Raw genomic sequence first — 23,827 nt, 5'->3', positions numbered from 1 at the left:
AAAGCTTTCAGCGCCTGAGAGAATGTGCAGGTTTGCAGAGTTTGGAGAAAGAGAGGACTTCTCATTGAAACACAAAATTCTTACAAGGCTTGATAATGCCAAAGCTTCCCCTGGAATCAAGGGCCAGGGACATCCATGATCCCCCACTACTTGAGTGCACATTGAAAAACCATAGCAAATACACCTGCTTTTTACTCAAAGGTGAAGCTCGAAGCCATGGTACAGTTATTAATTTTGGTGTAATTCTCAATGGGAGAATGTAAATTCTTCCCTGCAAAAAACTGGTATTGGCCTGTCCACTCTTGACCCATTGAAAGAGGGCACAGAAGAGACAATTTGGCCCATCGTTCTTGTTTGAGGCTGCTTTGAGCTCGCCACTGCATTCCCGATCACTTTCTCATCTCCTCTGTGCACCATTAGATTCAAGGATAGTTTCTTCCCCACTGACATCAGTCCTTAGTAAACTATTCTGCCCTTGAACTGTTTTTAAACTAATTTTGTCTCTGTAGCACCATTTTTGTATTGTTTTGCACTACCTATTGAAGTCAAGAATAGGTTGACCTGACAGAATAACAAGCAGAAACAAAGTTGTTCATTGTATCTCAGTACACATGACAATAAACAATGCAGTTCATTTTAGTCCTGGGTCTGAAATCTAAACGTAGCCCCGTGACACATTTGAAACCAGAAACAGGTTTGTATTTACCTTAACAAGGTTGTCATCAAAGCATCACTGTAGCTTGTACAAAGCCTGTCGATTTTCAAGGGATGCTGCAAAGATAAGAACATGTGAAGAGAGGTAGGAGAGGCCTAATGCATCATGGTTGCAACATTAGGGGCATGCAAGAGGAAAAGAACTGGTATCACCTCTGACCTTAACACATGACTTTTCATCCTCATCGAACAATCAATCTAAGATGCTATTGGGCCTGGTGACCACCATGCAGATTACGAGGATATATTCATGTCAAACTGTTTATGCTCCATACTGCTTTGTGCTATTTTAGACATACAGTAAATATATACATACCGGACGGTAACAGGCTCTTCCAGCTCACAAGCCCATCCCCCCCCCCCCCCCGTACCTCAACTAGCCTATAAACTCCATATGTTTTGAAGGATGCAAATAAGCTGGAGCACCCAAAGGAAACCCACGCAGATACTGGGAAGACGTACAAGCTCCTTGTAGAGAACGCCAGATTTGAACACTGGTCACTGGCATTGGACTAACTGCGATGCGAACATGCTGAATTGGTTAGTTAGATTAAATGCAACAGTTCAGAACTGTGGACCATCAGAGGCTTCAAAAACATATACCTAATCTCATGGCTCAACATATACACTGCTATTCATATCATACTGGAGGGCAGGGAATCAATTAAAGTTGGGTTTATTTCATTTTTCAGATGATTTGTATTGAAGAGTTTTCCCTGGTCATTGTTTCTTGAGAAAAAGTCACAAATGAAAACTATTCACATTCGAGATTCATTTTTCTAAAAATTAGCATTCGTTCTGGCGAGGAGCATTTGTGCTCATCAAGAACTGAATGAAATCTATGTCTCGTGGAAAGACCCATGGTTGCTTTAAAAATTGATGATGTCTCTTCCCGTTTTGCTCAGGTTTTCTGTCCAGCTGAACATTAGAACATATGCCTCCAGCGGACTGGTGTACTACATGGCCCATCAAAACCAGATTGACTACGCAGCCCTTCAGCTTTGGATGGGGCGATTGCATTTCCTCTTTAACCTCGGGAGAGGAGTAGCTGTGGCCTTCCTGCCAAATCCCATTAATGATGGCCAGTGGCATTCAGTAAGTCCCCTTGTTAAGTAGGATCTGCTGTATAACTCGACTCTCAATGTTGTCTTGATTTACAAGCAAGCTGCAATGTAAAAGAAATTTTCAAGTTAACCATTTCCTTTACACCACAAATCAGGAAACTGATGACATAATTCCCTCTATGCCAAGGGCTCTGAAAAATGTAGGTTAAAGTTTGACCCGGGGCAGGTTCAGTGTCATGGCGGGAGGGGAGCCATTCGCAGGCCATGACGCCACCCTCCAAAATTAGTTATTGTGACGCCCTTCCCCTCCCACCCACCCACAGCACTAACGTTACTCAGAGGTTGCAGACCGCACCAGGTGACGCCATCAGAGGGAGTGTCACCAAAATGAATATAGTGGTTTTGTCTTCACGCACACGTGGTTGTCTGAAACACCAGAGGGAGGGGGTAGTGTGACGGCGTGGTGGACGGGGGAGGTCCATGGCAGGTAGGACGCCCACTTCTCCCCCACTCCCCCAACCCTGCTCTGAGTTCTCAAATGGCAGTTTGTGCCTCCCACCCTGTGGTTACCCAAATGCACCCCTCTGACCGACTCTGACCCGGCGCAAACATCAGCAAAAACTCGCATTTGGAGTGCCAGGCTCCTCTCAATTTTTTGCCCACATCCTGAATATACTGGAATTATTCAGCTGGGCTTGTGCATGATAAAGATTAAATTTTAATGGTGAGACCACACTTAGAATATCATATTCAGTTCTGGTCACCTCATTATAGGAAGGATGTGGAAGCTATGGAGAAGGTGCAGAGGCGATTTATAAGGGTGTTGTCTGGATTGGAAAACATGCCTCTTTGGAGCAAAGAAGGATGAGAGGTGACTCAGTCGAGATCTACAAGATTATGAGAGGCATTGATAAGGTAGACTGCCAGCGCTTTTTTCCCAGGGCAGGAGTAGCAAACACCAGAGGACATCTGTACAAAGCGAGGGGAAGAAAGATTAGAAGAGACATCAAGGATAAGGTTTTTTTTACACCAAGAGTTGTGGGTGCCTGGAATGCCTTGCCAGGGGTGGCGATGGGGGCTGGAACAATAGGGTCATTTAAAAGACTCTTAGGAAGGCACATGAATGAAAGAAAAATAGAGGGTTATGAGGTAGGAAGGGTTTCATATTTTTTTTTGCTGGGTATATATTGGTCAGCACAACATCATGAGCTGAAGGGCCTGTACTGTTTCTGTAGTGTGCTATGTTCTATGTTAGTTTTAACATGTAACTTGCCAAAATGGATGATTTCTTGCTTACATTAGAATTACCAAATTTGGATCAGGATCAACAAGAGGGAGCTAAATGCTCCCTTCTCTAGAGAGGAGATCGAGAAGGTTTTGGACTCATTACAGACTAACAAATCCCCAAGGGAGAATGGGTTCCCCGTCGAAATTTTCAGAGTTCAAGGATCTCCTAATGCTCATTATGAGGGTGGTGGAAAAGGCGGTAGGGACACGTATTCAATGGCAATTATTAAGGTGATCCTAAAAAGTGATAGGGATCCACTGAATCCCTTCTCCTATAGGCCTATTTCATTAATGAATGCGGATTGTAAAATTATAGCAAAAACATTTGCCAACAGATTGGCACAATATTTGCCAAAATTGACAAATCCAGATCAAGCTGGATTTGTACAAAAGAGGCAATCAGCAGAAAACAAATGCAGATTACTCAATATAGTGCATTTGGCACAGTCAGGGGTGGACCCAGGCGTAGCTGTGGCTTTGGACGCAGAGAAGGCCATTGATAGACTGAAGTAGGACTTTCTGTTCAAAATACTGGAAAAATTTGGACCCATTAATTGGGTAAAAATTTTGTACCATAAACCCCAAGCTAAAATTATAACAAATGGGCAGGTATCTCTAATGTTCCCTATGGGTGGATCCAGTAGGGATTCACTGTCCCCAGAGTTGTTTATATTAGCTATTGAACCGCTTGCAGAAGCCATCTGACAGGATCCAGAAATAAAGGGGTTCAAAGTGGGCCAGGAGGAGCACAAAATCAATTTATTTGTGGGTGATGTGCTAGTATATTTGATCAACATGGGGCAGGGGGTGGGGGGAAATCATTGACCAGGCTGAGGATTACACTGGAAGATTGTGGCAAGATCTCAGGGTAAAGATAAAATAGGATAAAAGTGAAATCAAGGCCTTGACAAAGGGGGAAATCGCAGATAGTGCCAACAAAGAAGCCAGTTTAAATGACCACAAAAAGGCATTAAATATTTGGGGATAAAAGTAGATAAGGCTTTGAGTTATTTATATAAATTCAATTATCTCCCTTTGGTCTGGAAGATTGAGGAGAATTTGGATAGATAGAAAACCCTGCCCATAACTTTGGTTGGCAGGGTTAATTGTGTTAAAATGAGGGTGATGCCAAGGCTGCAATATCTATTTCAGTCTTTGCCCATCCAATTGCCCCAGGGCTTTTTTAAGATGTCAACGGATGTGTCAAGAAGTTCTAGTGGATCAGTAAGGTGGCTAGAATCTCCATGGAAAAATTGACGTGGGGTTACAGACTGAGGTCTGAAACTACCAGACTTCAAAAAGTACCATTGGGTGGCCCAGTTGAGGTTTATCACTTCTCTCTATAAGGGAGGTGGTACCCCTTCCTGGGCACAAATTGGACTACACATGGTAGAAGAAAAGATAGCAGGAGAGTTCATATATAAGTGGGACACTAAACTGATATCAAGGGAAACAGATAGCCCCATATTAAAATATGTAATTTAAACATGCAAAAATATAAATCAGTGTATCGGGCAAAAGGTGGGGTTGTCTCCTAAAACACCCATGTCCCAGAAGAGATTTAATATCTATGACTCTGGACACTTGGTGCCAGAAGGGGATCAGGTGTATCGAGGATTGTTATGAAGGAGTGCAACTCATGTCATTCAAACAGCTGAAGAATAAGTATGATTTGTCAAATAAAACCTTTTTCTGCCATCTTCAGTTAGGATCTTTCTTAAGCGATAATTTGGGACCATCTATGGCCCTACCCATGTGTAGTGACACGGAGATTCTCATTTGAAGGGAAATACGTGTAAGTTTATTTCTATGATGTATCTCCTCTTTCAAAGTGAGGGCCCGAAGATGGGCTTACGTAAGGCAAGGGAAAGGTGGGGTTAGACTTTGGCACAACAATCCACAAGTAGTGCTGGTCAGACCTGTGTCGGGACAGCATGACACCAAGTTATTAATGTCAGGTACAGGTTGGGGCAATATAATTTCTTGCATCAACTGTATCTCACACCACAAAAATTACATAAATCCAAACCATAAATTTTGGAAATGTGCTTTAGTTGTAGTCATTGGCGTATCCACACCTGCCTCCTGAAGAGTGTTTCTGATCTGTCAGTCATTCATTTGGAGGTTTTTCTTCATTACGTTGAGAATTTTTCTGCCACCAGTAGTCGAAGTCTTCCTTGAAACACCACTCCCTTTGCAATTACTGACCTCACCAGTACTCTCTTTCTTCTTAATGACGTTCCACAAAGATGATTTTGGTAATCCTAAAGTTTGGGCAATATCTCTCACTGTTTAATCCTTGTTTATTAGCACATAATGGCTTCTTTGACTTTAATTGGCACAGCACTGGTCCTCACATTGAAAAACAGCAACTACAGACTCCAAAGGTGATCAAAAGCGTAGAAGTAAGCCCAGCTGTCTTATACCTGCACCAATGAAGCAATTAAACATACACGAGTATTCATAAACACCTGTGTAGCCAAATGTCCCAAACATTATGGTGCCTTGAAATGAGACTATGTATAAAAGCTGCTGTCATTTCTACATGGTCAAATCAAAACATATACAAATAACCTTGAATAAACTCTGGAATGTGTACTTTGATGACCTGTGAATTGTTTGATTACAAATTTAAAACTGTGGAGCGAAAGGGCAAACTAAAGGAAATAGATATCTTTGTCCCAAACATTATGGAGGGCACTGTAGATGCATCATGCCGTACAGTGGTTTATATTTATGGCCATTTGAAATTCACTAGAGCCTGCTAAAATCTGAAAGTTCCTTTCAAACCCGGGCCATCTCCACAAGCAGTTGATATTTCTGAGCAGCTTGGTTATTGGGTTGCATCAATTATGAAGTCAGTGGGCCACTACTAGTTGTGTAGAATGTTCCTCTCATCTGGTCAAAAAGTGCCTCCTCAACTCCCCTCTCATCCTCCTCAAATCACCTTCCATCTCTGCCCCTGATGAACTTCTGCTCTGGAGAGGAACTCCTTCTGATTCAACCTTTTTAGGCATTTCCTAATTTTGTGAGCTTCATTTAAATCCTGCTTTCCAAAATTAAGAGATTTTTTTTTTTTTACAAAGGTTTCCTTGTCATTTTCAGGTGCCGGGCAGAACACCTGAGTTATCGGTAGCTCTTCCAATGAAGTTAAGACAGTGATGCGTGGAAATGCACCATCGGTGTATTCTCAAATAAATGTTTTAAAAATTATCAAATGCTATCTGTCCACTTCCCGAGCTCCGAAACCTATCAGGATTTCTATGAATCCTGCTCAGGAACACCCTTTAAACCCTATTTCTTTGGTCTATGTGGCTAGATGTTAATTTTGCTTGATAATGCACTCAAAGTGCAGTTTTAAAGCTGGTATGGTAATTATTAGATGAGCTTTTATGAACAGCAATCTTATCGATAGGAAATGGTGGCAACTGTACTCAGATGATGTTATTTGCAAGGAAATTAGTGTAAAGCTAAATCAATGAAAAAAATGTCATCGATGCCAAGCCAAAATAGTGGAAATGATAGCACATCTGTTTAGCCAATGGAATTAGCTGTCCTCGCATTTTATTCTGCCTAATTTTTCTAATGTCTCTCATGAAAGGTAAAAACAGAATATGCAAAGCGTCGAGGTATCATTACTGTGGACGGGAAGGAATCCAGTTCTGCTCTGGGCGATGGCAACTCACTGGATGTGGAAGGGAAGTTCTACCTTGGAGGCTTGCCACCAGATTACAAGGCCAAGAAAATAGGAAACGTAAGAATAACTCAATATCCTTCAGCTCGCCTGCTGCCGTTTGCTGTCGTCAGCAAAACGTGAATAACACTAATCAAAAAATATATTAATTGGTCCCACTTTCCTCATGAAGAGTGAACAGGGAGAGGAAGAATGTTCTAAATAAGCCTGGAATATTTTGGATTTTCTTTTAATGTTTGGTTTATCATTTTTTCTTAGTGTTTGGTGAAATTGAATATTTTTTGCTTCTTTTAAAAATAGTTCACTGAAAAAATGCATCAATTGTTAGTCCTTGGAAAATCAGGAATAGCTAGCATTTCAGGGTTTGCCTGCGAAAAGCAAACAAAAAAAAAAGTGGTTATTTGAAATACTCAGCAAGTTGAACAGCTTCTGTGTAGGTAGAAACAGGTCACATTTCAGTTTTCTCCATCGATGTCACCTTTCTGCTGAAGTGCTGTCTTTTGTCATTTGCCTTAATTGCTTCTTTGCCAAAAATGTTGTCTTTAATATGATTGATCCTAGTTAGAACTACAGCACGAAAGAAAGTTCCCAGCAGTCTCCTTTCCTCTCTTATTTTCCTGTAACCCATGACATGTCATAGTTCCACTAAAGGAGAATTTGCAATAACCACAACACTTTGTGTTGTGGGAGGAAACCGGAGCACCGAGCAGAAACCCAGGAGGAAGTTGAGCTGTGAGGCAGCAAAAACTACCCTCATTTCTTCCTGCACTTTTGATTTTGTGTCTTTTTTTTAAACCACTGTCGCATGTGTAACCAGTTCTTCCCATAACAAATAAGAATGGGCAATAGTCTGAATGAGCATTTTGTGTTCATTTTTAAAGCAGAATTAAGAAAAAACAACATATTTCTGTGCAGTTGCCACTGGTCACTTTATCAATGGAAACAACTTTTTTTCCAGGTATTCCTCCGGGGAAGTGTTTTTTTTTTAAATTATTTAGTTAGAACCAAATAATTCTAGCCCCCATCTCAAATAATTGTTAAACCAGAAATTGTCTCATTAACAGTAACATTAGGACAGAGCATCCCAATTCAGACCCCCGAGGCAAACAACATCATATGAATTCAGCTTTTCTTCTGCTAGATAGCTATGACTTAGGATATGTACTACTCAAGAAAGGGAACGGGAGCAGAGGAAGGAAGGTGAGGAAAATCTCCCTTATTGCATACATACATTTTCAGCGTCTATTGAAATATCACTGTCCCCTTCCTAGTGAAGTGGCAGAACCCTGCAGGAAATGGAAACAGGATTCCAGGAAGCAGAATGATTTTAATAAAACCATCTTTTGTACCAGTGGGTCTACAGGGATGTTTGCTGTTAACCCCATCCCTTTCACTCTTGACTCCATGAAGAGAGAAAGACTTTGGAGCAAAAGGACAGAGGTAAACCATCCAGTTCTGTAATCAATTTTTGCCTTTTGAAAGATTGAGAAAACCCCTTTCAAACAAATGAAGGAGTTGATCCCCGTACGGGATACGACGCTGTTAGTGTAGCAGTTAGCACAATGCTGTTGCGGCACCACTGACCCGGGTTCAAATCTGATTCTCTCTGTACGAAGTTTGTATGTTCTCCGATTCTGCGTGGGTTTCCTCCCATCCATCAAACCTTATGGGGGTTGTGCGTCAATTGGGTGTAATTGGGCGGCATGGACTCATGGGCCGGAAGGGCCTGTTACCGTGCTGTATGTGGTTATCATTGCCATGCTAATTGCTAAGGCTGATCCTCATTGATGTTGAGTAAGTGGTGACATGGTAGTGAAGATGCTTGAGGAGCAAGTGAGAGATTCCAGTAACAATGAAGAAGTAACTTGTATATTTACCAGGCAGGATGGGAAATTACTTCATTGTCTTCTTTCCATCCTATATCATGGGTTTGAGATACCTTCAAAGAATCCTTGACAAGTTGTTATTGTGCATACAGGGAAAAGGCAGGCATTGGAGCTGAGTAGGATAATGGATTGAATGGTGAGACTGATTCAATGGACTGAATAGCCTATTTCTGCTCCTATGTCTTATGGTCTTACTGGAATGCCGATAATTCTCAAAAATGTTCCGTTAAAGATAGGGTAGCCAGACTAACAATGGACTGGTGATGTTTAAGGGCGAACTTGCCTGAAAGACAGATTTATTTGTTGACCTTGGAATGCGACAGAGCAAATGTGTGTGAGGTCAAAAGGTTATCCTCTTCGTACAACAGATCTTTTCCCTCGAGGACTGACTGGAATGTTGAAAAATGGCCTCATCAGTATCTCTTTTGCTTTGACTTGTCATTGACATTGGGTAATAACTGCTTCTGTATAGATGTTGTAATTGCTTCATGGTTAACTTGTTTAATCCAGCCAGAGGTAAATCCGGGGCATGTTAAAAGGTTAATGTTTGCCTGTGACTGAGTATAAATACTAAGCACTCAGAGCACTGCTTTTAAGCAATGGTTTACCAATTTCTTTTCCGCACATGAAATTGTATAAGTATCAACCCCCACAGGGATCCAACAGAGCCTGTTACTCATTATTATCTGAAATTCCAGCAATTGGAAAATATACACAGAGAATTGCATCCTAATCGTCTCTGCCTTGTCCAAGTTATACCACATTAAATGCAACATTATGGAAAGCATTAAAATTCCATTAAATGAGAAAGCACTCAAGCAATTTCAGTCTGATGTAAATTATTGCCCTTTCATCTCACTGCTTTTTTCATGTTGTTCCCTAGGCAACGCACAGTGTTCCTGCTTGTCTTGGTAGTGTGACCTTGAACGGCAAGCCCTTGGACGTGGAGAGGCCAGTCTCCATCCTCACTGTGAGCAGATGTTACTCGACCATCCAAGAGGGTTCATTCTTTGATGGAACTGGCTTTGCTGCTCTGGGTAAATGCTGCTTAATGTAAAATAATCCTATTCTGCTTTACACGGGTAGACATGAAGGTCTCTAGAAGCGAGACTCACAATAAAATTAATTTGAGCATTGCGCCGGCCGTCATGTTCTCACAATATCCTTGGGCAGTGGTGGAATTTGGAAACAATGAGGGTAGAAATAATTTTCCAAAGTTCTATTATGAATGGACTTAAAATCTTGCTCTTGCTGACACCCTGATGTGGAAAAAAAAAGATGAAAAATGATCTGTAATCATCTAGGGCAACAAACAGAATATTTCCACTAACATCATGAATGTCACTGTCTCTGCCAGGGGAAAGATTAGTGTCAACTTCATCAAATTGCCACACAAGGCTGATTGCAGCACTAGTGGCGTAGCGGTTAGCCCAATGCCTTTACAGCGCTAATGACCAGGACTGGACGGGTTCGAATCTCGCACGGCCTGTAAGGAGTTTGTACGTTCTCCCCGAGTCTTTTTGGGTTTTCTCTGGGGGCTCTGGTTTCCTCCCAGCGTTCAAAATGTACCAGGGGGTTTAGGTTAATCGGGTGTAAATTGGGCGGCACTGTCTTGTGGACTGAAATGGCTTGTTACCGTGTTGTATGTCTCATTTTTGTTTTAAATATGATGTGACCTTCATCATGAATAATTGTTGTTCGTCTGTTAAGTGTGTCTTTGCTAAATATTAGATACACCATATTTGTAAAGGTCGGCCATTATTTCAGGGTTCCCATGGAGAGCAAATAGTTAGATGTATCTATCTGTTTTTCAATTTATACATTTAGAGACACAGCGTGAAAAGATGCCCTTCCAGCCCATGACCCTGTGCGGCCCAATTGCACTGACTAACTCCGTACGTAGTTGGAATGTGGAAGGACACTGGAGCATCCAGAGGACACTCACGCAGTCCTGTCCAACCTGCTCTGGTATTCAATCAGCTGATGGCTGATGTGGCTCAACTCCACCGTTGCTCCAAAACACTTACTTCTTCTACTGTGCAAAGATTTACCTGAGTCTTAAATTTATTTAATGAACCAGCCAGAGATTCCCTGATGGTTGATGTGGGTGTGATGGGACCAAGATCCCATTGCTGTGCTCCATGATGAACCTTTGCACAGGGGACCTTGTCCACATCAACAGAGGAGGAGTGGTGAAAAGTTATGCTCAGTTTTTTTTAGTAAAGCACAAAAGTCTGCAGACACTGTGTTTGAAGTAAAAACACTATGCTGGAGAAACTCAGCAGGTCAAACAGTGTACTCCATGTCGCAAAGATAAAGATATGTAAGCAACGTTTCAAGCTTGGGGCCTTAAATCTTTTTTTCTGGATACTAGTGTGGAAAGATAGGCAAGTGCTGTGGCAAAATCTCTCTTTCTGTTACAGTAATATATCTCATTTAAGATTCCTCTCTCATGCACTAAACATGCTTGTGATTTATTTGCAGTCAAACAAGGTTACAAAGTGAGGTCAGACGTGATCGTTACATTCGAGTTCCGCAGCACAACCAGGAACGCAGTGTTGCTGGGAATTAGCAGTGCCAAGGTGGATGCAATTGGCCTGGAGATTGTAGATGGCAAGGTGAGAGAGAAAAACCAGGTTCCTGTTTGGATTTATTCAAAGGATCAAATACAGTGAATGACCGTTTATTGATGTTAACATAAGTGCAATGGTTAAATGCAATGAAAGTCTTAATTGCAGCACCTTTCCCGGTACGCAAAACACAGAATACATTACAACACTAAGAAAGATGGGAAATAACTAAATGAATTTTACTGTTGGGCATGGGGCAAAACAACTGTTCTTTAAGTCAGTAGTGCAGAAAGATCTTTGATGGTCTTGAAGTAGTGTTATGGTGAGAATAATATGGGGAGCTTCAAGAACCTGATGAGCTGTTTGGAGAACTCTTGTTCATGACCCTAAAGGTGCTGAACTGAATGCTTTTATTGCCTTTTGGCTGTAGACAGCAGCAAGAAGCAAGCATGGACAGGGTGATGGTCTTCTGTGAGATGACACCACTTCTTGATGTCTTCGGTGTCATGGGAGGTCTGTGCCCCGTGACAGACTTGGTTCTATCTGCTACTTTCTACAACCTTCCTGGGCACTCATTTCCAAAACTAGACAATTAAGCAATGTACTTTCCATAACACCCCTGTAGAAATTTTATTGGCCATTGCAATCTGCATTTGCAGGCAGTCCAAAACCACATGGCAGCTTTTGATACCTCAAAAGTATCAAAAGTATGATCACCAGTCAAATGCCTATTGTCCCCATCTGATATTTGTTCACTGTTGCAATCACCCTTCCAGAAAAAAAAATACTGGAATATTTAAAGCAGGAGCAGGAGGTGAGGTTCATGAGATCACAGTTCATTCTGATCATTAGCCTCAGGCTACACTTTTTTTCCCAATCTTCCTGACTTGGATTTCTCAAAGGTGAAGAATCTAGCCAAGATAGTGTTTTTAGCTTTAATATTCAAGTTTATTTTCACACGTATCTAATAAATGCAATGATAGAGCTTGTTTTGTTGGCAGACTCATAGACAGCTCATACTTGGTACAAGTAAGACACAATACAGAAGTGCAGAGTTACAAAGAGATCAGTTGGTACGGTGCAACGGCAACATCATTTCACTCTTTTGAGATTCTTTCACGAGTCTCATAATGGTTATTAATTTTTTTATTTTTCACACTGTGAACCATATCAATCAAAATAGATACAAACATTTCCCTCTTAAATATACACAGTGGCATTTTCTTCCCTTTTTTGCCCCCTACCTTCCCTCCCCACTTCCCACCCCCCTCCAAACCCATTAAACGTTCAACATGTACAATACAATAAAACCATTCAACAATGTCATCACACAATGAAAATAAACCAGAAAATTGTGTCATCTACTTTGACACACTGGATCAACTCATTTTGTCTTCTTATCATTTTAGGGGGTGGAGGTCCGCGGTAGGCCCTCTCTGTTGTGTTCCATGTACGGTTCCAAAATTTGTTCAAATAATGTGACTTTATTTTTTAAATTATATGTTATTTTTTTTCCAATGGAATACATTTATTCATTTCTATGTACCATTGCTGTATTCTCAGGCTCTCTTCCGATTTCCAAGTTGACATTGTATATTTTTTTTGCTACAGCTAAGGATATCATCATAAATCTTTTTTGCGCTTCATCCAGTTTGAGGCCTAATTCTTTACTTCTTATATTACTTAGAAGAAAGATCTCTGGATTTTTTGGTTTGTTGCTTTTTGTGATTTTATTTAATACCTGATTTAGATCTTCCCAAAACTTTTCCACTTTCTCACATGCCCAAATTGCAAGTTCCTGTTTCCTTCTTACAGCGAAAACATCTGTCTGATACTGTTGGGTCCCATTTAACTTTTGGGGCGTGACATATAGCCTGTGTAACCATTTATACTGTATCACGCGTAACCTCATGTTTATTATATTCTTCATAGTTCCAGAGCCATAACTTTTCCCATCTTTCATTTTTTATCTTTATGTTTAAATCTTTTTCCCACTTTTGTTTGGGTTTATAGCTTATTTCATCATTTTCCTTCTCTTGCAGCTTGATGTGCATGTTTGTTATAAATCTTTTTATTATCATTGTGTTTGTAATCATATATTCAAAGCTGCTTCCTTCTGGTAACCTCAGTCTGCTTCCCAGTTTGTCCTTTAAGTAGGTATGCAAACATTGTACTGTGAATTATTCCATATTTGTACTTCATTTGTTCAAATGTTAAAAAATTATTTCCCCAAAAACAATTTTCTATTCTTTTAATTCCTTTTCTCTCCCATTCTCTGAAGGAAAGGTTATCTATTGTAAAAGGGATTAACTAATTTTGCGTCAATAATAATTTTGGTAGTTGGTAATTTGTTTTTTCCTTTCTAAATGAATCTTCTATCATATGTTGAGTAAATGATGCAATACTGGTGAGCTTTTATATCGTATCAGCTTTTCATCCCACTTATAAAGTATATGTTCCTGTACTTTCTCCCCTATTTTATCTAGCTCTATCTTAGTTCAATCTAGTTTTTCCCTTGTCTGATAAAAATCTGATAAATACCTTAATTGTGCTGCTCTATAATTTTTTTTAAAGTTCGGTAACTGCAAACCACCTTGGTTGTACCTCTCTGTTAATTTATCAAGCGCTATCCTCAGTTTCCCTCCTTTCCATAAAAATGTCCTTGTTCTCTTTAGTTCATTAAAGAATTTCTCTGTTGAAGGAATTGGTAATGACTGAAATAAGTATTGTTCCTTGGGAAGACATTCATTTTAATGCAATTTACCCTCCCTATCAATGTTAGTCGTAATTCTTTCCAATGTTCTAATTCTTCCTGCAATTTCTTTATTAGTGGCTGATAATTTAAATTGTACAGGTGGCTTAAATTATTATCTAATCTAATACCTAGGAATCGGTTTGCTTGTGTTTGCCATTTAAATGGTGATTCTTTTTTAAATTCTGTATAATCCGTATTACTCATTGGCATCGCTTCATTTTTATTTGCGTTGATCTTGTACCCTGATATTTCTCCATATTTCTTCAATTTCTTATGTTGTTCTTTTATTGATATTTCTGGTTCTGTTGAGTATACTATGATATCATCTGCAAATAAACTGATTTTATATTCCTTCTCTTTTATTTTTATCCCTTTTATTTTATTTTCTGTTCTTATCAGTTCTGCCAATGGTTCTGTTGCTATAGCGAACAGTGAGGGAGATAGTGGACATCCCTGCCTAGTTGATCTACTTAATTTAAATTGGTTCGATACATATCCATTTACTGTTACCTTCACTAATGGTCCATTATCTAATGCTTTAATCCAATTAATATATTTTTCTGGTAGATTGAACCTCTGTAGTACTTTGAATAAATAATTCCATTCTACCCTGTCAAAGGCTTTTTCTGCATCTAAAGCTACAGCCACTGTTGGCTTCTTATTTTCTTGAACTGCATGAGTTAGATTAATAAATTTACTGACATTATCCGCTGTTTGTCTTTTCTTAATAAATCCAGTTTGATCTTGCTTTACTATTTTTTGGTACACAATTGGGCAATCTGTTTGCTAATAATTTTGCTATTATCTTATAATCTGAATTAAGTAGAGATATTGGTCTATATGATACTGGTGTTAGTGGATCCTTCCTCGTCTTTGGTATTACTGTAATTATTGCTGTCTTACATGAATCTGGCAAGTTTTGTGTTTCTTCTTTCTGGTTCATTACTTCAAGGAGAGGAGGAATTAATAGCTCTTTAAATGTTTTATAGAATTCTATTGGGAATCTATCTTCTCCAGGCGTTTTATTGTTCGGCAGCTTTTTTAAATATGGTTTTATCAATTTGTTTTGCTCCTCTTCTTGCAATTTTGATAGTTCAATTTTAGCTAAAAACTCTTCTATTTTATCATCTTTCCCCTCGTTCTCAGTTTGGTATAATTGTTCATAAAATTCCTTAAAGTTCTCATCAATCTTCATTGGATTATATGTAATTTGTTTGTCCTTTTTCCTTGATGCCAATACAGTTCTTTTAGCTTGTTTTGTTTTAAGTTGCCAGGCTAATATTTTGTGTGTTTTTTCTCCTAGTTCATAATACTTTTGCTTTATTTTCATTATGTTCTTCTCCACCTTATACGTTTGAAATGTTTCGTATTTTATTTTTTTGTCCGCCAATTAAACTCCTTCCTCTTCTTTAAGAGTTCAAAACTTATGTCTGGGTAAAAAAATATTTTTTGACCCTTGTATTCCAATGGTTTTTTTGACTTCTCTAATTTTATTCCTTGCCCGCTCCAGTATATTTTCTCTTGTCGTTTTTCTCAGAAATTTTACTAAAACGGGTCTTGGTTTTTGTTGTGACTGTGGTTTAGGGGCTAGTGTTCTGTGTGCCCTTTCTATTTCCTTTCCTTCCTGTATTTCTGTCATTCTCAGGACCGTTGGGATCCATTCTTTTATAAATTCCTTCATATCTGTGCCTTCTTCATCTTCCTTTAGGCCCACTATCTTTATATTGTTTCACCTACTATAGTTTTCCAACATACCAATTTTCTGAGCTAACAACTCCTGTGACTCTTTAACTTTTTTGTCACTTTCTTCCAGTTTTCTTCTTAACTCATTCACTTCCATTTCTACAGCCATTTCTCGTTCTTCCACCTTGTCTACTCTTTTCCCTATTTCTGTCATGACCAGCTTTATTCTACTCACTTTTTCTTCTGTACTTTTCATTTTTCTTTTAATTTCACTAAATTCTAATGTCAACCATTCTTTTAATTCTCTCATTTGTTCTTGAAAATTTTTTTTATCTCTATTCTGTCCATGTATTTTACCTTCTATTTCTCTGTGCAGATCTTGGTCTTCTTCTTTCTCCTCTTCTGTGTCTGCACCTGTGTTTGTGTCTTCTACTTCTCTTCCTTGTACTGTGTTTCTTCTGACTTTCTGTTGAGTTGCTTGCCTCACTTTGCTGGGCTTCTTCTTGCTTGGCTTCTTGCTGTTAGTCCTCTTCTTCTGGGCTAGTCATCTGTTGGGCCTTCTGTTGCTGCCCTTCTTTCCTATCACTCCCTTTCCTGTCGCTTTCCTCTTCTAGCTGAGAGCCCTGGTGTCGGGCATCCCTCAGCTGGTCGTGCTGTGTTTGCTTGCTCCTCAGCTGGGCCCACCTCCTGTCGGTATTCTCTTTTTCCTTAGTGAGCGCAGTTGCGTGCTTTTGTTTGGCTCAGAGAGCTATTTTTGCAGTCCAGTGGTCGGGAGGTCGCGATTCTGCGGGGTCGTCACCAACCTTGGAGAACGGGCTCTCTTCGCCACGACGGCTCCCTGTTTCTTCATGCAGGTAAGGCCTTCTCCTTTCTCTTCTGGCGTCTTTTCTCCTTTTTTTCTCATTGATTTTACTTTTTCTTTCTTGGGTGCCATTTTCTTTCTTTTCTCTACAACTTTATCTTTTATTTGTTATGTTTTGTGTTTCTTGAACTTTGTATTTTCTTACTTTATTTCTTCTTTTCTGGAGAGGGTTGGTATTCTCCTACCTGCCACTCACTACTCCATCACATGACTCCTAGGAGCCTCATAATGGTGAGAAAGAAATAGTCCTAGAATCTGGTGGTTCATGAATCTTCTTCCTGATGGGAGAAGGGAGTGGCCAGGGTCGGTCGGATGACTCTTTCACTTTTGGTCAAACTGGTTCCTGACTAAATGTGCTAAAGAATAAAGAACAGAATTGAAAATTGAGCAGTCTCTAGCATAAGGGACCCATCTTCAGCACCAGTGTGGGCCGGGCTGCATGTTGGTCCCGTACAATTTGACATTGCAGAAACGTAAGTCACTGCATGGCTGATGACAGCTCAAGCTTCTATATCAGAGACAGAGAAAACTTTACCCACGAGGGAAACTTATTTCCTTGAGATTATGACAGATTGATTCACTTTCTGCGTGATTCTTTTGTGGTACTTAGATGTTAAGCTGTTACCCGATCGTTTGCTTTCCTTTCATTGCAACCTGTACTGGGGGGGGGGGGAGAGAGAGAGCGGAAATATAACCTTCAAACTTTTCCAGCTATTATAGGCTCGGTGAAAGAGATCTGTGCTTGCTGGGTCTTGCAGAATACATGAGGAGTGAAGAAAAGATCTGGTCTGAAAGTAATGGAACATTGAGGAATGCAAAGTTGCAAGCCAACTTCCAAAGGCTTGCCGTATAACTCCTGTAGAGCAATTTCCCCATTTTGTATTTCTTGTCATTCCAAGGCGTAATACGATCTAACTATTCTCATACTAAAAGGATAAATATGATACAAACTTGGCTGTTGAATTCCTTTTTAAGGTTGTTTTGTTTATAGCACACATGAACTTAATATAGACAGACATACTGATTTTCTTTTCTGCATAAAACACAAGGATGTTTCACCATGTGGAAGTACTTAAAAATTAAGTTCATTTTTGTGGACATTTTTCAAATAATGAATCCCCCTTTCATTTTGGTTAACTCTTTCTTTCCTCCTCTACACTGTGAAAAGAGAATCCCGAAAGTAAATAAAGTGTATAAGGTAACTGGTCTTTCAAACATGCCATGGCTCACACTATTTAACACCATTGTGCAATCTGAGAATGCAGTGGGGCAAGCCATTCAATAAACCACAACTGCAGCACAAAAAGGTTCATTTAGTCCATTCAGTCTGAATCATAACAAAGCTTCAATCAAGTGAGAAACATAGGAAGTAGGAACAGGAGTCGGCCAAAAATGGCCCATCGAGCCTGATCCGCCATTCAATACGATCATGGCTGATCTAATTTATGACCTAACTCCACCTACCTGCCTTCTTCCCATATCCCCTAATTCCTCTATCATGTAAAAATTTATCTAACTGAATTTTAAATATGTTTAATGAAGCAGCCTCAACCACTTCCCTAGTTAGAGAATTCCAAACATTCACTACTCTCTGGGAAAAACTATTTTTCCTCATCTCTGTCCTAAATCGACTCCCCCGAATCTTGAGACTGTGACCTCGTTTTAGTTTCACCGGCCAGCTCAAAAACCTTCCTACATCTATCCTATCCATACCCTTCATAATCCTATATGTTTCTATATAACCCATTCACAATTACTAATCCCTCCATTTGGAGGAAGTCCTGTTCCTGGCCCATTAGAAATTAATAGTTTGTCATACAAGGCAGTGTGAGCAGTTTACCTTTTATTTCATGGGATTTGGACATCGCTGGCAATGCAAGAGTTTGTTGTCCATCGCGACTTATCCCTGAATTGATGAGATAGTTAAAGTCGACAACGTCGGTGGGTGTGGAGTCATTAATTGGCAGATTTCCTTCTCTAAGCATAATCAGTTAACCAGGTAGACTCTATAACACTCCATTCGTTTTGTAGTTACTGTGATCAGATTGTTTAAAAATTCTACATTAATTACTTAAATTTAAATTCCCCCGTGGTCATGGTGTAATTTCCCCGTGGTCATCAGTGACAGGAGCTCTTGCTGTTCGTCCAGTTACGTAAAAAAATACATGACCATACCCCTACCTGCTACACAGTATTGGCATGCTTGAGTGTAAGAAAGTGGATTTGGAAAAAAGCTCATTTTTGCAATCGTCTAAGGTAATTCTTGGTATGGGGAATTCTCTTATCAACCAGGTTCTGTTCCATGTAAACAATGGAGCTGGAAGAATTACTGCCAAGTATGAGCCAAAGGATGCAAGCCAGCTGTGCAATGGCGAGTGGCATAAACTTCGAGCCAATAAAAGCAAACATCGTATTGCACTGACTGTGGATGGAGTGACGGTGCAGGCCGATAATCCATACATACATTCAACCTCAGCAGATACTAACGATCCAATCTACGTGGGTGGTTATCCTGGTATGTATTCTTTACAAAATGATCTCCACTGAATTTTTCTTAGCCAACTAGTGCTAAGAATGGCACTTTTTCCTCCATGTCATTCAATTCTACTTTTTTGTTCGTTTTAACATCATCATACTGCAATATTCCAAATTAGACAGGCATGTATAGGTGAATTAATGGCAGGACTGTGGGGAAAGGTCAGGCATTGCTCTTCCAAGAGCTGGCATCAAGGAATCTCCCTCCCTCTTCCCCCCCCTTCCTCTCTTCCAGCTCCCTCTCTCTCTTTCCCCCCCCCCCTCCCTTTCATCCCACTCTGTGCCATAACAATCCTACAGTTCTATCTAGGTCACAAGCATTACCGTTAAGGACATTAGGAGATTTCCCATCAACAAAAATTACAACCTTGCTTAAAAATGGAAGTCTGGTCATTTTTTGGTATACATTAAAACAGACTTAGAAAGCAAACTTAAATTTTGAGAGATTAAAACTACACGTGGTGTTGAGCACATTTTTTGGGGATAAGAATAACTGGACCAGAACGAAAGGTGTGGAGACCAATTACCACTCCTTCAGTATTCTCTGGTGGGATTAGAGGGTGTGGAAGGTGACTAGGCCTACAACAGCAGGCTTCTCCACATTTTTTCAGCCTTTAAATCAATACAACATTACTTCATCTTAGCTGAGTGTTACTAGATTCTCAATGTTCCCAATAAATCCCTCCATTGGCAATGCAGTGGTGCTGGCAAAAAATGGGGGCAAGGATCAGCAGGCCAAGTCACACAGAAAATAGGTGCAAGAGAAGGCCAATCAGTCCTTTGAGCCTGCTCCACCATTCCAAGTGATCATGTGTCTTCAGCACCCTATTCCTGCTTTCTCTCCATATCCCTTGCTCCCTTTAGCCAACACGGCTACACCTAAAGCCTCTTTGAATAGATCTAACAAACAGCTTTCTATTCCACAGGTTCACAACTCTCCAATTAAAAAAGTTTCTCCTCATCTCAAACCTAAATGACCTACCCTTTAGACTGTAACTCATTGTTCTGGATTTCCCCAACATCAAGAACATTCATCTTGCATCTAATCTGTCCAGTTCTCCAGATTATCGAGTCTTCCTTCATATGTCCGTCCTGCCATCCCAGGAATCACTCTGGTGAAACACGGCACTCCCTCAATAGCAAAGCAGAAAGACCTTTGGGGTTAACAAATTGGATCATAACGTGAGTTTAACCTGCCAATTTAGCAGGTTATCTACCTGCGTACAGGCCAATTGGTGGATAGAATTTTTTTAAAAAGCACAAGTTGGCAAACCATCTCGGAGGTGGGTTGTCTACCCGTGTAGACATACCGTGTAACTGCTGCTGCTCAATTTGTGATCGATAGATCACTGACTGCGTGGAAGATGACATCAGTGCGTGCATGCGTGCATCATCAGTGATACGTTGGTGGGAGGTTCGAGGGTGAGCACCTCAGGAAAGGTCACTGTGATAATCAGCACGTGTCCGTAAAGTGAATATAGGTCAATTTTAGTGCCTTCCGGTGGGTGTGTGATGCTTCATGCGCCCGCCTCAACAAAGGGGTGGGATCGCCCTTAAATTGTCCGGTCGCCATTTGACCGGCCAATTTAGAGCCCAGTGTGTAAGGGGCAGCAGGTGCCCGCTGCACAGGTAGGAAACACGGGGCCCCGAACAGCACCAGTTTGTAAACCCCAGGCTGACACGGACAGTCTGACACTCTCGCATTCTGGCCCTGACAGTGCAGTCTGTGGGCACGCTTGCTGTGGCCTTGTTGCTAGATTGCAGGTTGTGTATCAACATTATTTGTGAGGTCAGCCAGAAACTTAAAAAAGAACAAATGAAGCTTGCCGATTATGAGAGATTATTTTCATATTATATCTCTTCTGCCCAAGAGGTTAAGAGTCTTTGCAAGATTCTTTGTGGGAGTAATTGTTCTGGCCTCTCACACAGTGGGTTGCACTATGAGAAACCAGCAGGAGGTTAAGTAAGCCAAGTTTATTTTAGACGACTCCCCACACAAAACAGAAATAGATGGTCCATTCCTTCCACAGTTTTCTCCTTCCTTTCTCGGAGAATGTTGCATTGGATCCGCTAAACTCATCCATGATCTTCATTTTTTGAGGTTTTGAGGAAAGGCAGTCTCAGAATAAGGGATCAGCCATTCAAAACAAAGGGACAGCATGGTTACTGTAGCAGTTAGCAGAACGCTATTGTTGCACCAGAGTCCAGGGTTCAAATCCGAAGCTGTCTGTAAAGAGTTCTCCCTGTGTCTACGTGGTTTTCCTCCAGATGCTCCAGTTTCCTCACACGTTCCAAAGACATACAGAGTTAGCAGGTTGATTGGTCACGAGTGTATTTGGGGAGCGTGGGCTAGAAGGGGCTGTTACCATGCTGTATCTCTAAATGTAAGCAAAAAAAAAGAGAAATCTAGAGAGAGTTTTCTCTGGTGGTGGGTCCACACGGAGCACTGTGCGTTGTTCTGGTCATCCAGTTGTAAGAAGAGCATCAATCAATTGGAGGGGAGCAGAGGAGATTCACCAGGATGTTGGCGAGACTAGAGGGGTGAGTTATAGAGAGAGGTTGGATAGGCTGGGTCTTTATCTCCCAGAGTGCAGAATGCTGAGGGGTATTCTTAGGGAGGTATACAGAACCATGATGGGCATTGTAAAAGTGAATTCTAACAGTCTTTTTCGCAGAGGGATTTAGGAAGGGCATTTTCATTCACTCAGCTGGAATGAGCAGTCGGACGAAACTAGCAACGGACACAATAACACCATACAAAAGACATTTGAAGAGATTTGACCAAATTTAGGTAAATGGGATTAGGCCCGTCTGCATGGACTAGATGGGCCGAGTGGCTGTATGACACTACATTCTTCTGAAGGATGTTGACAGATTGCTCAAACATTTGGAAAATATGGGCTAATAACATTTCAGTCCTTCCGTGATGTTTGGTTAGCCACAGAAGCCAGAATCCCAGGTGATTTCCATTACCCCATTCCAGCATCTCGGAGCTGAATGAAAGTATCTAACCTTCATTATGCTTTGCTTCTTTGCTTTTGAAAAAAATTTTTAACAACTTGATTGTAAAGCTTAATACAACAAGTTAAAGCTTATGAATCAGGTAAAATCCAGTCGTCAGGTGAAGATCCCTTGGTAATTTGATGCGTGTTTATTTGTCCACACAGCCAACGTGAAGCAGAATTGCTTGACCCTTAAGAAACCACTGAAGGGTTGCATGAGGAACCTCAAGCTGACAAAAAACCAACAGACCGAGGCCTTTGACTTCAGCAGAGCCTTTGACCTCCGAGGAGTCTTTCCTCATTCCTGTCCTGGCATTAAGCACTAGCTTCGAGAGAATCATTTTGAAGGAAAATTGGAGCCACACCTATCTCACGATGGTATTAGGTGTCCTTGACTCAGGATAAGCATGCATTTTGTGCCAACAAGAATTGCCGTTAGGAAATTTGCTTTGCAAGTAAGTTTGTTCTGCACAAGCACCTCCAACAGAATCATTTACAGCATCTGGATGAATATTTTAATATTCTCTCATCCACGTTTACAATTTTTACAGTATTCACTGAAAAGTTAAATGTTGTTCATTTTGAATATTTTAACCTTTTTGCAATTAAAGTGTTAACATGTTTAGATCACATGCTGTCTTGTACTTTTTACTTAGACTTTTAAGATGGGAAGTAAACTTTAAAGCAAAGTTGCAGAACTCAAATAATGAGCCAGAAACACAGGTGAAATTTAAATTCATTTAACTGAATAAAAATTGGAGGTCTCAAAGATAGGAATAGCAATGCAACACATTTCAGTTTTAAAATAGCTACTTCAAGAAAGAACAGGAAGGGCAAAGCCGAGGAAGGACAGTATAATGCCATTCCTTTGTGGTCATAAGTCCAAGCAATGACAAATCCTTCCCAGTGCCATTGTGTAAGCACCTTCAACACAAGGACTACAATAAATCAGAAAGGTAGCTCACCAGCACCTTCACAAGATAATTTTGAGATGGGCAGCAAATGCTGGCCTGCCCAAAAACATCCAGATCCTAAATTCCCTTTTTAATTCCAGATGCAGGTGTCTCTAGAACTATAGCAATTGGCCCTGAACAGTGCTCTGAAATGGCCCAGCCAGCTATTTGTTTATGAGATAAAGAAGATGGGCCATAAATGCCAGTCGAGGTACCAAAAGATCATCTGGTACAGGCCAGTACAAGGGTACCCATGAGAAAGTGGCTGAAGTCACGTTTGCAATACAAATTTATTCACTTTCACCTTTATTTACCGTCTAGGTCTGTGCATCATTAATGGTTTTTTTTTTAAAAAACACTGCAAATTTAATTCAAAAGTTACTTTCACATAAAAAAATAAATCCTCTTTCCTTTTCAGGAACTGACATGGAAATAGAGCTATCTCCCTTATCAAAAATCTTTGATAGATTTGATCTAATCCAGATTTGTTGAGATTGTTCTTCCATTAAAAAGTATGAAGTTGCTTGAGTTAGGGAAAATAGAAATATAACCTTAAAAGGGTTTCTTTACACAAACTTAATGAGCCTGGTGAAAATGCAGTGTTGCTGTGAGATCAACAAATCTGCCAGTGAGATCAACAAATCTGCCAGCATTGATATTGTCAAATAACATTGTAAATGCCAGAAGAGACTGGCTGAATAATGCCTGTCAGGTTTGATCTGATCTTTACAGAAGTACAAGAAATAAATTAAGGTGAAGTTAAAAATCATTATGTTTTACTCTATGATTTGTTCCCCTTTCATCTTAAACACTCAGAATCTT

At 40.3% G+C, this 23,827-nt stretch overlaps 1 protein-coding gene across 5 annotated transcripts in view; it reads left to right on the top strand.

The window, feature by feature from the left end:
* lama1 (laminin, alpha 1) overlaps positions 1-22,679 on the top strand; it is a 336,199-nt gene extending 313,520 nt beyond the window's left edge. For 4 of the 5 annotated variants that reach the window (XM_069922348.1, XM_069922349.1, XM_069922347.1 and 1 more), the window contains 6 exons: positions 1,620-1,809; positions 6,667-6,819; positions 9,529-9,682; positions 11,130-11,263; positions 18,808-19,030; positions 22,218-22,679. In XM_069922348.1, the coding sequence (XP_069778449.1) occupies positions 1,620-1,809; positions 6,667-6,819; positions 9,529-9,682; positions 11,130-11,263; positions 18,808-19,030; positions 22,218-22,378 (1,015 nt within the window). In that variant the 3' untranslated portion in view covers positions 22,379-22,679. Of the gene's footprint in view, positions 1-1,619; positions 1,810-6,666; positions 6,820-9,528; positions 9,683-11,129; positions 11,264-17,226; positions 17,466-18,807; positions 19,031-22,217 lie in introns of those variants that run through there. The other variant, XM_069922350.1, reaches the window with a different exon arrangement.
* The last annotated feature ends 1,148 nt before the right edge of the window (positions 22,680-23,827 follow it).

This window comes from Narcine bancroftii, chromosome 2, assembly GCF_036971445.1.
Source record: "Narcine bancroftii isolate sNarBan1 chromosome 2, sNarBan1.hap1, whole genome shotgun sequence".
NCBI classification, from domain to species: Eukaryota; Metazoa; Chordata; class Chondrichthyes; order Torpediniformes; family Narcinidae; genus Narcine; species Narcine bancroftii.
This window is presented reverse-complemented; position numbering and strand designations above follow the sequence as displayed.